The sequence below is a fragment of the Eulemur rufifrons genome, chromosome 2 (assembly GCF_041146395.1).
Source record: "Eulemur rufifrons isolate Redbay chromosome 2, OSU_ERuf_1, whole genome shotgun sequence".
NCBI classification, from domain to species: domain Eukaryota; kingdom Metazoa; phylum Chordata; class Mammalia; order Primates; family Lemuridae; genus Eulemur; species Eulemur rufifrons.
In genome coordinates, this window is record NC_090984.1 from 57,187,290 (window position 1) to 57,201,583 (window position 14,294).

General features: G+C 35.0%; 1 protein-coding gene across 3 annotated transcripts in view; it reads right to left on the reverse strand.

Annotated features, from left to right (window-relative positions):
- SLC12A6 (solute carrier family 12 member 6) overlaps positions 1-14,294 on the reverse strand; it is an 87,907-nt gene that overhangs the window by 36,916 nt on the left and 36,697 nt on the right. For 2 of the 3 annotated variants that reach the window (XM_069484801.1, XM_069484822.1), the window contains exon 2: positions 8,060-8,104. The exons of the other annotated variant lie outside the window; for it this stretch is intronic. In XM_069484801.1, coding sequence (XP_069340902.1) covers positions 8,060-8,104 — 45 coding nt within the window. The remainder of the gene's footprint in view (positions 1-8,059; positions 8,105-14,294) is intronic. 3 annotated transcript variants of the gene reach the window in all.

The following is a 14,294-nucleotide window of genomic DNA, read 5'->3' on the forward strand; positions in this document are numbered from 1 at the left end:
ACAGGCATGCACCACCATGCCCGGCTAATTTTTTCTATATATATATTTTTAGCTGTCCATATAATTTCTTTCTATTTTTAGTAGAGATGGGGTCTCGCTCTTGCTCAGGCTGGTCTCGAACTCCTGAGCTCAAACGATCCGCCCACCTCGGCCTCCCAGAGTGCTAGGATTACAGGCGTGAGCCACCACGCCCGGCCTAAATTTGTTTTTAAGAGAAAAATTTTATTAGGGATTAGAAGGTAACTGCATAATAACGAAAGGTTTAATTCACCAAGAAGGTATAACAATTTTAAACATACATCTATTGTTATATACTTCTGCTTAACAAATTACCCCCAAATTTATTGGCTTAAACAAAACATACTTATCATCTCACAATTTGCTTGGGCTGGATTTTTAAAAATCTGACAATCTGTCTTTTTAACTGTCAAGTTTAGTCCATGAGCCTCGGCAATAAATACATTTGAACTGGGTTCTACCATCTTTTTGTTTTTCTTTCTCTATGACTCATTCTCATTTTCTCTCTGTTTCTCTCTCTTTGGAAATTTTTGGTTCTTTTCCCCAAATCCCTTTTTTTTTCCTCTAACTTCCATGCTCTATTTCTATTCTTTGAACAATTACCCTTGAAATTTTACCATATATGTTACTTAAAACAAATTGTTACATAAGTCTAAACAATAGCTTGACATCCTCCCAAACAACATAAAGATTTTTGAATATTTCAGTTCCAACTCTCTCCTCCCAACTTACCTAATATTGCTGACCGATATTTCCATAGTCTTTTCTTTAAACTCCACAAATAAGATACTAAAATTATTTTATAGAGACATTTATTTGGATCAAGATACAAGTATACCATTTCATTTATTCAATACTTTTTCTTGTACTTCAGACTACTAGTCTTTTTGAATCATTTTACTTTTTCTTAAGGTACATTCCTTAAAATTCCTTTAGAAGGTTTCTCAAACTCAGCACTATGAAATTTTGAATCAAATAATTATTTGTTGTGGGAGACTGTCCTGTGAATTGTAGGATGTTTAAGAGCATCCCCGGCCTCTACTCATTTGATGATAGTAGTGACTATCAAAAATGTCTCTGAACATTTTCAAATGTTTCCTGGTGGACAAAACGGCCCCTAGTTGAAAACCACTACTTTAGAGCAAGGCTGGTAATAAGAAATGCCCTCAGCTTTCATTTACCTATAATTGTCTTTATTTTGCTGTTATTCGGGAATATTTTGCTAAGCACAATTCTGGGTTAATAAAATTTTTATGTACACTTATTTGTGTTTTCTGGCTCTATTTTGCTGTTGAGAACTCTTCTGACATTCTGTTGTTCCTTTGATGATCTGTCCTTTCTCTCTGGCAACTTATAAGATTTTTTTTCTTAGATATTCTGCAGTTTCATTAAGATATATCTAGGTGAGTTGGTGGTTTTTTTTTTTTTTTTTTTTTTTTTTTTTTGAGATAGAGTCTCACTCTGTTGCCCAGGCTAGAGTGCCATGGTGTCAACTTAGCTCACAGCAACTTCAAACTCCAGGGCTCAAGTGATCCTCCTGCCTTAGCTTCCTGAGTAGCTGGGACTATAGGCATGCGCCACCATGCCTGGCTAATTTCTATTTTTTTTTTTTTTTTTTAAACTAGAGGCAGCATCTTGCTCTTGCTGAGACTGGTCTCGAATTCCTGACCTCAAGCAATCCTCCTGCCTTGGCCTCCGGGAGTGCTGGGATTATAGGTGTGAACTACCGTGCCCAGCCTAGGTGTAGTTTTCTTTTTGCTCATAATCTAATCTACCGTTTAGCCTCTTCATTTTTTATAGCAGTCATTGTGTTTTTTTCTTTTCTAGAAGTTCCATTTGTTTTTCTTTTCTCTAAACAGTCTTTCATTCCTGAGTAGTTTGCTCATCTTCATAACCGCATCTTTTATTGATTTAAACATTTAATGGAGTTTTGTATCCCGGATGCAATACCACAACATCCTTCTTGAGAGTTATGGGGGTAAGAGTCCTGGCTTCAACATACCACCTCCCTGATGTTCAATAACTTTATAAAGGTGTTGCTATAAAAATCTGGCCTGAGGACAATCCTGCCCCATTCTGACGCCTGCTGTTCAACCCATGTCCTAGCAGTTCTGGCTCCCCTTGCTGCAACCCTGGCCCCTCTGTGTTTGGACCTCTCTAGTCTCAACTTTCAGGTGAAGTCACCTTAACTTTCAGACACCCTCGGTCTTGGCTGTTTCTGACCTACCTTCCATTTGCTTGCTTAATTTTTCTGGAGGGTAAAAGAATGTACCTGGAGAGTTTGTTTACATTTTATGAGACCAATGATGCCTCCAAGATGGTCCTAGCCAAGGTCAACTTGTGGTGGTGGTATGGAATGGGAGAGTTCCTGGTCAATTATGGCTTATGGACAGTCACAAAAGGTCAAGGCTTTCCAAGGCAGGAACTAAGTTCTCATCAAGCATGGTTAATACTGAAAGGCATGATATTGGAAACGGTTATATTGAAAGTCATGGGTCAATTCTTGTCCTGAAAATTTTGGTGGGAAACCATGCTGCTTTAGAGTACAGCCTTCAGAAGTCTTGGTCACTAATGTGACCCCAAGAAGTACAAGATGGAATGGAACTTCTACAGTTTCTGAACAGAAAATAATCTTTACTCTATAAGAACTAACGACTAAATCCATATCCTACAGCTCTTTTGGGATTACCCAGAATCCTAAAATGACTCCTTTGGTGTATACCCTACTGAGACTAGTCTCACAAATACTTTGAATTAAACAGCCTATCAGATATCCACTATGTTTCTTTTTTCTCACTTTACTATCTAGATAATGCTGATATTGAGAAACTTACTGGTGTTTTATTGCATAATTCAAAAGAAAACTGATAGGAATGTTATTGTTCTACTGAAGATTTCAGATTTTTGTTTTTTTATGGCATACTTTTTTTGTAAACAGGGAAAAAGGAACACCAAAGGTCTTACTCTTTATAAAAACTTTATTGTTGTGGTGTTATTACTTCTATAATGTTGCTTTTGTGAATTACCACTTATACTATACTTTGGGCCCAAGATAAATCTCAAATTACTCCTTTAGCCTCCTCATTTTGTCAAATGGCCTTTTTTGGTCTGAGCTAGGCAGAAGTGGAGCAGTAAATGTACTTAATTTCCTCGGGCATAGGTTTGAGTTTGAACTATGCACCAATGTGAAGAGGAAAGGTTGTCTCAAACGCTATAAATGTTTTCAATTTTATAGTTTGTTTGAATCAGTAGCCAAATAAGAGGCATATATTATGATTGGTTGCTGTATCTCTTATAGCTATAGCTTTCCATTGTTTCCTTAATTAATTTGTTGAGGAAACCATGCCATTTGTCCTGGAGAGTTTCTGATGTCTGGGTTTTGAAAATGGCATCCATGTGACATTGGTTAACATGTTCTGTTTTTTTTGTAATTCCCATAAACTGGTAGTTGGATCTAGAAGCTTAATCACATTCATTATTTCTAGAGGGGCAGAGAGGAAAACTATAAAGTAGTTTGAACTACTTCATAGTGCTATTGTGTTCTTCTATCAAGAAGTACATGTCATCTGGTTGTCATTCCTTTTGAGATATTAGCAACTATTGATAATTAATGCCTAGATCCATTAATTTGTGAGAGATTACCAAATGGTGATATTCTCATTTGATTATTCTTCCTTCATTTATTAGCTGAAATACTTCTATAAAGAGACATTCCCTTTAATCTACCATTTGGTTACCCAGTTAAAAGCAAGGTACAGTTAAAAGCAAGACAAATACTTCATTCTTCCCTTTATTGACCTCAGAATAAATTGTTCTCAGAATAATAAATTGGTTCAATAGAATACTCCAATGGTGACGAATTAGTTTAAGTTATCACTATGAACTCATGAATTTAAATATTGGGTATGTCTCAAATCAAATGCTTTTTCTACATCTATTAAGATGATTATATAATGTTTCTCCTTTAATCTATTAGTTAATACAGTAAACTATGTAAACTAATTTTTAATATTAAACCAACCACATATTTCTTGCAGAAACACACTTGGTGATTGGGGTAATTTTTAAAAATATATTGCTTGATTCAGATTATAAATATTTTGTTTACGACTACATATGTATTCATAAGTAAGACTGGCTTGTATTTTTCTTATCTCATATTATCATTGTTAAGTTTTGGTACCAAGGTTATGAAAGCCTTAAATGAGTTGGGCAGTGGTTACTTAGTTTTCTATTCCTCAAGAGACTGTAGAAAACTGGAATTATTTTTCTTTGAATGTTTGGTAAAACTTCTTATAAAAATGCCAGGACCCACTGCTTGTTTGCTTGCTTTCTAAAATTTTTAAATTGAAAATTATGCATATACATGCACAGGGAAAAGTTCATAAATCATGAGTGTACAGCTTGATTCATTATCACAATAGCAGTTTCACCCTCCCATATATCTCCTCAGCTTGACTCTGAGTTTTGCAAGATACCTGATGAGTCAGTGGGAACAGTAGATACATTAAAATAACCTCACTCTGTTGACAGAAAAAACATTTAGAATGTTTGGAAGATGCTATTATTATAAATCCAATTCAGCAGGAAAGGTCTGAAAGATGCTATTAGAAATTTGATTCAGCAGGCAATTGAACCAGTTTTTTACCTACGAGGCCAAATTATCCTAAACAAAGTTTTTAGAGAGAAATGGGAGGATTTTAATTCAAGCTACCAATGCCTTTTCTGAAGAACTATGAGATTGTTAGGAAATATAACAAAAAAAATCACCTTTCACTCTTTTGCAAACTCAGAGTTCGTTTAATAAACCAGCCTTTTAAAGATTTTAAGGCTATAGCTAAAACAAAGTTACTTAGGATAGGAAACAGAAGATAGTAGTTCTTCAGAGCATTAGAAAAGAAGAAAATATAATAATACGACCTACTGAACCTAGGAGAGACTCTAGGGTAACAGGATGGACTTACCTGAGAGTCTGATCAGAAGACTCTGGATAAATCCCCTGGTCTGTTAAAAATTGTATGCAACTGTAGGTTGCCAAATGAGCTTAATGTCTGGAGTAGTCTTTTTACAAGTACTATTAGGATTTTTGGCTAATGATGACTAAGAGAGCTCTTCCTTCACAGTCTCACATATTATTGCTTTTTGCCTCCAATTCTCCTGTTATTTTTTACTACAGGTGCTTAACTGGAAACAAAATCTAGCTTAGTAATGCTGGAACTGTACCAACTCCCAATTGTCCATTTCATTAGCTGTCTCCTTCCCTACCTCCACTGTGTATGTGTTCCTGGTCAGATAATGAACTACTCTCAAACTTTTCTGCCAGCTATGTATGTATCAGGGACAAAAGCCATTTAATAATTTTTGGAGAAAGATATTCTTCTCATGAGCTGGCAAAATTGTTCAATGAAATCTTAACGATTTCTGATCCAAATATGAAATTTTTATATAGAGAAGACTAACTTTGAACAGTGTAAATAAATTATCCAATATAAAAGAGAGAATAGCGAATAGAAAAGAAAACACCTCCAGTATCACAAGGCCAGGACCTTGGTGATCAGATTTCTATGTTTATGTCCAACCATTTACTTAATAAATATTTATTGAGTGCCTACGGTGTCAGGTACTGTTTCGACATATAAATTCACTCAAAGGAATGAAAATTAAGATTGCATTAACTCTTCTCACTAACTCAAGGAGTATTCTAAGTACTCAAAATAGAGCAAAAATAGAGTATTCCATTTTTCTTCAACTAATACTCTGAATCTTTTATAAGTAAACAAGTCATATCAAGTACTTTCCCTACTTTGGACTTGCTGATAGCTTACAGCTGCTTTGTGCATATTCAAACAGCTAAGGCCGGGCGTGGTGGCTCACGCCTGTAATCCTAGCACTCTGGGAGGCTTAGGTGGGTGGATCATTTGAGCTCAGGAGTTCGAGACCAGCCTGAGCAAGATCGAAACCCTGTCTCTACTAAAAAATAGAAAGAAATTAGCTGGACAACTAAAAATATATAGAAAAAAATTAGCCGGGCATGGTGGCACATGCCTGTGGTCCCAGCTACTTGGGAGGCTGAGGCAGTAGGATTGCTTGAGCCCAGGAGTTTGAAGTTGCTGTGAGCTAGGCTGACGCCACAGCACTAGCCCGGGCAATAGAGTGAGACTCTGTCTCCAAACAAACAGCTAAGAATTCAGCAGTGTACAATCAAAATAAGACTCAAATCAAAAGTCACACACACACAAAATGGCTGTTAATATATTTAAAAGTACTTAACCCCACTCATAATTAAAGTAGTATATATAAAAACTAGAGATGCCATTTTCACCTATTAGGTAAAGAAAAAATTTTAAGACTGACAATACCTAGTTTCAGTGGTAGGGACCCAAGCATGGCAAGCATTCCTCTATACCTCTTATTCATGGGAGTTTAAGTTGATGTATTTTTTTTTTAAATATACATACCCTTTGAGTAAAGAATTCCACTGTTAGGAATTTACCCTACAAATACACTGGCAATGAGAATGCAAGGATATAAGTACAAAATGTTCATTGCAACATAATTTGTAACATTAACACACCTGGAAATAACTTAAATGCTCAGGAATAGAGAATGTGGCTGAGTAAATTTATAGTGTAGGAGCGTGAAAGAATACTATTCCACCACAAATAAAGGAATAAGATAGATTTTTATGTACTGATATGAGATGTCCGAGATAAAATGTTAAGTGAAAAAAAGGGTCTATTCAAGAGAACAGTCCATATACTATAACCCCATTGATATAAAAAATCACATATAAAATGAAAAAATTTATAATCAAAAATTTCTAGAATTCACAATAAATTGTCAACACCAAGTACTTTGGGAGAGTGGAGGTGAGTTGGTAGGGAGAAGAGATACTTCAAAGGTCTTTTACTTTCTTTACATATACTGTTTGTATTGTCTGAATCCCTTACCAAAGTATGTTTCAGTTTTATATTTTCAAAACTTATCAGTTCTGAGATATTGTGAAACTCTTGTCAAATTACAAGCTTACTGAAATTTAAATAAGTGATACACTTAGGGGAAATCAATTCATTTCCAGAACCTGTTTCACTGCTAAGGAACTAGAACATCAATTTTTATGGATTACTTAAGGCCATACTGTTTATGAAGTACTTTCAGTAATTAAAATGGCAATCAAAGACCAAGAAAAATAATAAAAAAGAGAAAGTAGCTTCAAAGTCCAAGATATCAGAGTATTATAATATCTTCAAAATTATCTTGGAAAAATGAAGTTCTAATTCTTATTTTTGGCCGGGCGCGGTGGCTCACGCCTGTAATCCTAGCACTCTGGGAGGCCGAGGCGGGTGGATCGCTCGAGGTCAGGAGTTCGAGACCAGCCTGAACAAGAGTGAGACCCCGTCTCTACTAAAAAAATAGAAAGAAATTATATGGACAACTAAAATATATATATACAAAAAATTAGCCGGGCATGGTGGCGCATGCCTGTAGTCCCAGCTACTCGGGAGGCTGAGGCAGTAGGATCGCTTAAGCCCAGGAGTTTGAGGTTGCTGTGAGCTAGGCTGACGCCACGGCACTCACTCTAGCCCGGGCAACAGAGTGAGACTCTGTCTCAAAAAAAAAAAAAAAAAATTCTTATTTTTATTTTATTGTTTTGTTTTTTTATAGAGATAGGGTCTTGCTATATTGCCCAGGCTGGTCTCAAACTCCTGGTCTCAAGCGATCCTCCCACCTCGGCCTCCCAAAATGCTGGGATTATAGGCGTGAGCCACCATGCCTGGCCCTAATTCTTAGATTTTTCTTTTTTAACCACAGACCACGTAAAATTACTTTGTAATGTAACTAAATTAAGTCTTAGCAATCAATTACAGAAGTAGTTTCCTAAATCTTACCAAGTTGAGAATAAAAACAGCAGACAAAACGTTGAGAGGTGAAAAGAAATGGAAGAGATAGAAAATAGAATTAGAGAAGGGAGTAATGTCTGTTAGTATAAATGGGTAAAGAGTGACTTTGGAGAAAGTTTATCCCCATGGTAATACTATACCTAACAGCTGGCTGTGTTCCCCTGTGATGGAGTTCTGACTCGGGTCTGAAAAACAAACAATTGAAAAGAAAAGAAAAAATGAATGATCAAAACAAATAATTTCTTTAAAATCAGCAACAAAAGTCAACCAAGGAAATAAGCAAAAAATAAAAAAAGAAACTTAAGAAACATTAATGAAAGGATAGTAAAAAAAAAACTAGAATGAACTATTATTAAAAAAAAGATCACATTCCTCAAAAAGTTAAACACAGAATTACCATGTGACTCAGCAATTCCACATCAAGGTATACAACCAAAAGAACTGAAAACAGGGACTCCAACAGACACCTGTACCACAAAGTTTATAGCAGAATTATTCACAATAGCCAAAAGGTGGAAACAACTCCAGTGTACTCCTACAGATGAATAAACAAAATGTGGTATGTACACACAACAGAATATTACTCAGCTACAAAAAGGAATGAAATTCTGATACATGTGACAACATGGATTAACTCTGAGAGAACATTATGCTAAGGGAAATAAGCCAGACACAAAAGAACAAATGTCATATGATTCCATTTATATGAAATATTGAGAAAAGGCAAATTTATGGAGATAGAAAGTACATTATTGATTACCAGGAACTGGGTGGAGTGGGAATATAGGGTGTTACTGCTTAATGAGTACACAGTTTCTGTTTGGGGTGATGAGAAATTTTGGAAATAGATAGTGACAATGGGTGTACAACATTGTGAATAGAATTAATGCCACTGAATTATATACTTAAAAATGGTTAAATTAATGAATTTTGTTATATATGTTTTACAATAAAAAAGTAAATAAAAATAATAATCACACAAATTTGACCAAGCAATAGTTCCTTAAAGTAGAAGAATGATTCAGGGTTTATGACATGAGTTACATTTCCTGCTTAATGACAAGGGAACATATAGCCATAGCAGCTCAAAGTCAAGACATAAATAAAGCATTCATTACTACTAACAGATATATTCTGATTTGACTTTAAGGCAAATGACTAAACTGGCTTTTGTAAATATCTATTATTCAGTAATGTAAAATAAAATTAGTGGCAATAAGCCAAGTTCCTAATGCAAGAGACATTGACAATCACCATTTAATAATCAACCAGTTGCCTATTTTAAAGGCTTGAAAAGCATTAAGGGCTAAATATGGAAAAGATCCTGAGCTCCACTTTCTTCAAAGATTAAATCTCCTGAGATGCTGAGGATTACATCTGGCTTTCTTGTATCTGGGGAAATGAAAATAATTTTTGACCGGGGGATCTGTGAACAGTGGGGAAAAAAGTTACATCTTTACTTTTACTAACCTCTAATTGAAGTTTAGTATTTTTTTCAATTATGATGTAGGCAACAAACTACATAAAGTACCTGTGATTTTGTCAACAATAAATATCAGATATTTTCATATCACATTATTGGTGTTTTAGACAAAATTCAAATAATATTTTCCATGGTCCATATATACGTTTTATATACATATTTAATTAAACCTAAGACTTTAAAATAAGCAGCCCAGACAGAAAGAAACAAGAATACTTATCAAATACTGGTTTCTGAAGTATACTGGCATATACTCTACATACTTTAATCAAAAAGGAAATAAGGCAGAAGAAACCTGATTTCTACAACTAAAGTTTTTTTTTTTTTTTTTTTGTTTTTTTTTTTTGTTGTTGTTGAGACAGAGTCTCACTTTGTTGCCCAGGCTAGAGTGAGTGCCGTGGCGTCAGCTTAGCTCACAGCAACCTCAGACTCCTCGGCTTAAGCGATCCTACTGCCTCAGCCTCCCGAGTAGCTGGGACTACAGGCATGCGCCACTATGCCCGGCTAATTTTTTCTATATAGATTTTTAGTTGTCCATATAATGTCTTTCTATTTTTAGTAGAGACGGGGTCTCGCTCAGGCTGGTCTCGAACTCCTGACCTTGAGCAATCCACCCGCCTCGGCCTCCCAGCGTGCTAGGATTACAGGCGTGAGCCACCGCGCCCGGCCTACAACTAAAGTTTTAAATGCTATTTATTTTCAGAGGACTTTCTTAATTTGGTTTTACAAAAGAGAAATTCCATATTTTTCTATTCTAGGATATTTTCCCCAACATACCAGCAAGTGAATTCCCAGCTTTTACTTTAAACTCATATTACTTTCCATCTAAATAAAGAATATTGGTTGTTCGTACATGTACTTAAAAAGTAAGAATAATAGTTCTATAGTAAGTTGATGTATTAGATCTCTCTTTCTCTGGGAAAATTGGGCTCTATCATTATAGAGAAGCAGGTGTGTAGGCGGCATGGAAAGAACAGAGAGAGAATAATAGAATTTTAGAACTGGAGGGACCTTAGTCATCACCTAGATCCACTCTAGTGACTCTAGAGGAAAAGGAGAGGAGTTATTACATCATCTATTTTTCTCCCTAAACCAAACACACACCCCTCCTCAAGATTCTGATTCCCAGCTACTGTCACTGATGTGAATGCCTCAGATCTCTCAGGCATGCTGGGCCAGAAAAGTTGAGAATCTCATACCTTAATATATATATAATTAAAAAAAAAAATGTCAAAGTTCATGAGTGGCCAGATACATCACACTACTGCCAAAAGAGAAAGGTTAGAGATACAGTCTTGATGCTTTGAGACCCTATGTTCTTGCTTCTCAATACTCTGTAATTCTAACTTTTCTAAAAAACAAACAAACAAATAAACAAACAGATATCTGGAATTGCAAGGGAATGTGTCCTATGAATAGAAACAGAAAAACATCCTAGATAATTCAGGTAGACTAGGCATGGTTTTAGAGAATAAAATATAAATGACTTTTTCTTAAAAAAGAATTAACTCCTGCGCTATATACTATATTTCCTTGCCTTCTGAGCTGTACCTACATGATGTTTGTGTATTCACTAGTCAAGCCAGGACTCTTCCTTTGAACACCCTTCAATATTTGAAACAAATAGAAAAAAGTCTTTTGTATAGTTCCCTATGAGCTCAACTCAGATTTTTGTTTTTCATTTATTATAATTAAAGGATTACAGGACAATCTTTACCTGATATTTATTTGGTAATTTGAAGACTAACCTTCAAGAACCTGCAAATCCTTCATTAATATAATAAAAGCTAAAACAAGGATAAAGCTGGGAGTGAACAGGCTCAAGAACCCACTAGAATGAAACTAGCCATGCCTATAAAAACCACAATTGGTAAGTGAGTTTAAGTTGAAGGGTGTTTCTGGGTTTGCAATCCAAATTGTGTAATCAACATGCTAACACTGCTCTGAGATATGTCTGGGCACCTTTCTATATTGTCTTGCATCTGAACTCTCCCATTTAACATTTTTCCTGACCATGTCATTGGTGAGGGCACACCCAAGTTTGCCTAACACTGAGAGTTGTTCTAAATATTACTCAAAATAACATTTATCTTAACCAAATTACTTCCTGTAACAGGAACCATGTGCCAATAATGTGACTATTTTTACCCTTCAACGGCCTTCATAAATTAAGCTACTCCTAGGTTATAATAAAACCAGATTATAATCAGAAGCCTGAGATACTCTACAAGGTAAAATGGTAGTCCAGATGAAAACAGAAACAAAACATATGCCTTTTAACAACAGGTAAATGCAATTAGAAAAATAAACTGAAAATATTTCCTTGTAACAGTAATGATATAGTAGTTTTACAAATAGGCACTTGCTCAATATATTTATCTTGGGTAAATGGTAAAGAATGAAGATTTTATTTAGTTTCTTGCCATGTGCCTTGGATAATAGAGGCAGAGAAAAATAATCATAGGGGATAAACAATTGCAAAACTGCCTCTGTAAGGTTTTGCTGAAGAGTTTTAAATAGCAATAGTCTTTCCTTGAATTTCCTTTGAGAATCACTTTAACTACCATTAATGGTAGAGAGTTTGAAGCAAAAAAAGTGAACCTATATCTTGCAGCTAAAACTCAGTGTAGAAGGTTTTACTTGATTAAATATGGAATCATTAATATCTTTAAATAACACAATCAATAGTGGAAACTGTTGCCTAATTCTTTAGGTAAATAAGTAGGCAAGTGCATATACATCAGGACAATCAGACTATTACGTTACGGGATATATTATCTAGGCATACTACAAAAGCTATTTCAGGATATCAAACACTTGAAATCACTATCTTAACATAACACAGATTTAATTTTCCACCCTTCAACTTTTTAGAAAACCAAAGCAGTGGCATCATAAGAAAACATTTGACTCAGAATTATACAAAGATGATTAAAAGTAGAACCAAAGACAATTACTCTAACATGTGAATTTATTAGATTTTTGCCTCTCTATATGGGTAGGTTCTGATCTTGGTGGGAAATCTAAGTGGGAAAATAAGTTGAAATAAGGCAAAATCTGAAAAGGCTATCCTCTCTATATAATAGATTCTAAATTTACTGCAATGAAACTAGACAGACCTAGAAAAATTTACATGAGATTAATGGGGTTTAAATAAATAGATGAGTGAAAAACAGCAGGCAATTTCAGGCAAAGTAATTCAGCAGTAAGATGGCAATATAAACTAATGCATACAAAAAGTCAAATTATTTGTTCTTTATGCTTATAGCCTACCCCAAAATAACAGTCAAAAGATTCTTATTTGATTTTTAATATATTAAGCATATAGTTTTAAAAAGAAATATAGAGCCTACATATGGCCCCCTAAAGCCGCTTTAGTTAAAATTTATAGTTTAGTCCAAACCATCTGTTACATAAGTGACTTGAGCTGACAGTTAACCATGGATAAAATAAGCTGTGATAGTAGCACGGAACCATGGACTACACTTGATGTACAGCGCATAAGTGCATATTCCTTAGCATATTAAAAGGGATTTGGTGAGAAAACAGTTTGGGGAAGGGATGGTAAATAAATTTGGCAAATCTATTTAATAGTTAAGTAGATTTCTATGATGTATAATTTCTCATACCCTTCAATATCCTAATGGATGTCTAGCTAGCTCCGAAAAAAGAATATTCAGCATTCCTAAAAGTATCAGAAGAGATAATTCATTTTGTATCAAAAACCTTGTGTAATTAGTGTCCTATGGTACACACTTTGGGAAATGTTCAACTAATTCATATAAATATATAAGGTTAGAAGACTGCTCCCTGGATTATCACCCCTATTTGCTTGCTCACTCATTCATTCACTCAGCACTATTTCCATTAAACTAGCATTTTCCAGATTTGCCTAGTCAAAATAATCATAGGAGTATCTGTTAAACTACAAATTCCTGGGTCACATAACTAATGCTTTGACTCAATTTCATAGGAGGAGACTGAGATTCTGTAGTTTTAACAAATGTCTCAAGTCACTATTATAAAGCTTCATTTATTCATTCATTCAACCATCCATCACCTGTTTAAATATTAAAGTGACCAAAAGTCCCAGGCATTTTTCTATGTGCCAGGTATAGAAAAGCAAATAAGAAAAAGTTCCTGTTGTCATGCAGATATGGGAAGATCAATAATAAAAGAAAATTATTAATCAAGATAATTTAAGGTTTTAAGTGTTATAGAGAAAATAGAGTGACTGGAGAGGCTATTTCGGATTGGATGAACTGCGAAGACCTTTCTAAGGAGGTAACCCTTAAAATGAGACCAACATGAAAAGGAGCCAGACATATGAGGATCGTGAAAGACTGGTCAGGGCAGAGGAGTAGCTGTGCAAAGGCCTTCAAATGGTAATATGTTTGGTATGTGTGAGAAACATTAATGTAGCTAAAGCATAGTAAGACAGTGGTTAAAAAAAGAAGTTAGCAAATTAGGGGGCAGCTACATCTTGTGGTCTTGCAGACCATGGTAAGGAGTGTTAGTTTTACTCAGAAAATTAGCATCATGACAGGTCTGATTAACTTTTCAAAAGATATAGGCTGCTAGTTGGAGAATGGATTATAGAATGGAGAATGGAACAAGAACAGAAATAGGGGAGTCTACTACAGAAATCTCAGAAAGATATAAGAATCACTGTAGTGAAAATGGTAAAAATAGGTTGATGATATCTTCTGGAAGGAGAGCTTTTGGGCTAGTCTACAACGGTAATGTCCATGTTACTTTCAAATTTGTAGTTCTTTCATTTATTCAATAAATATTTTTGAGCACTTTCTACATGTGAAACACTGTTCTAACTGTAAGTAACGTAAGAACAAAATCCCTGCCATCAAGAATCTTGTATTTTAGTGGGGAACTGA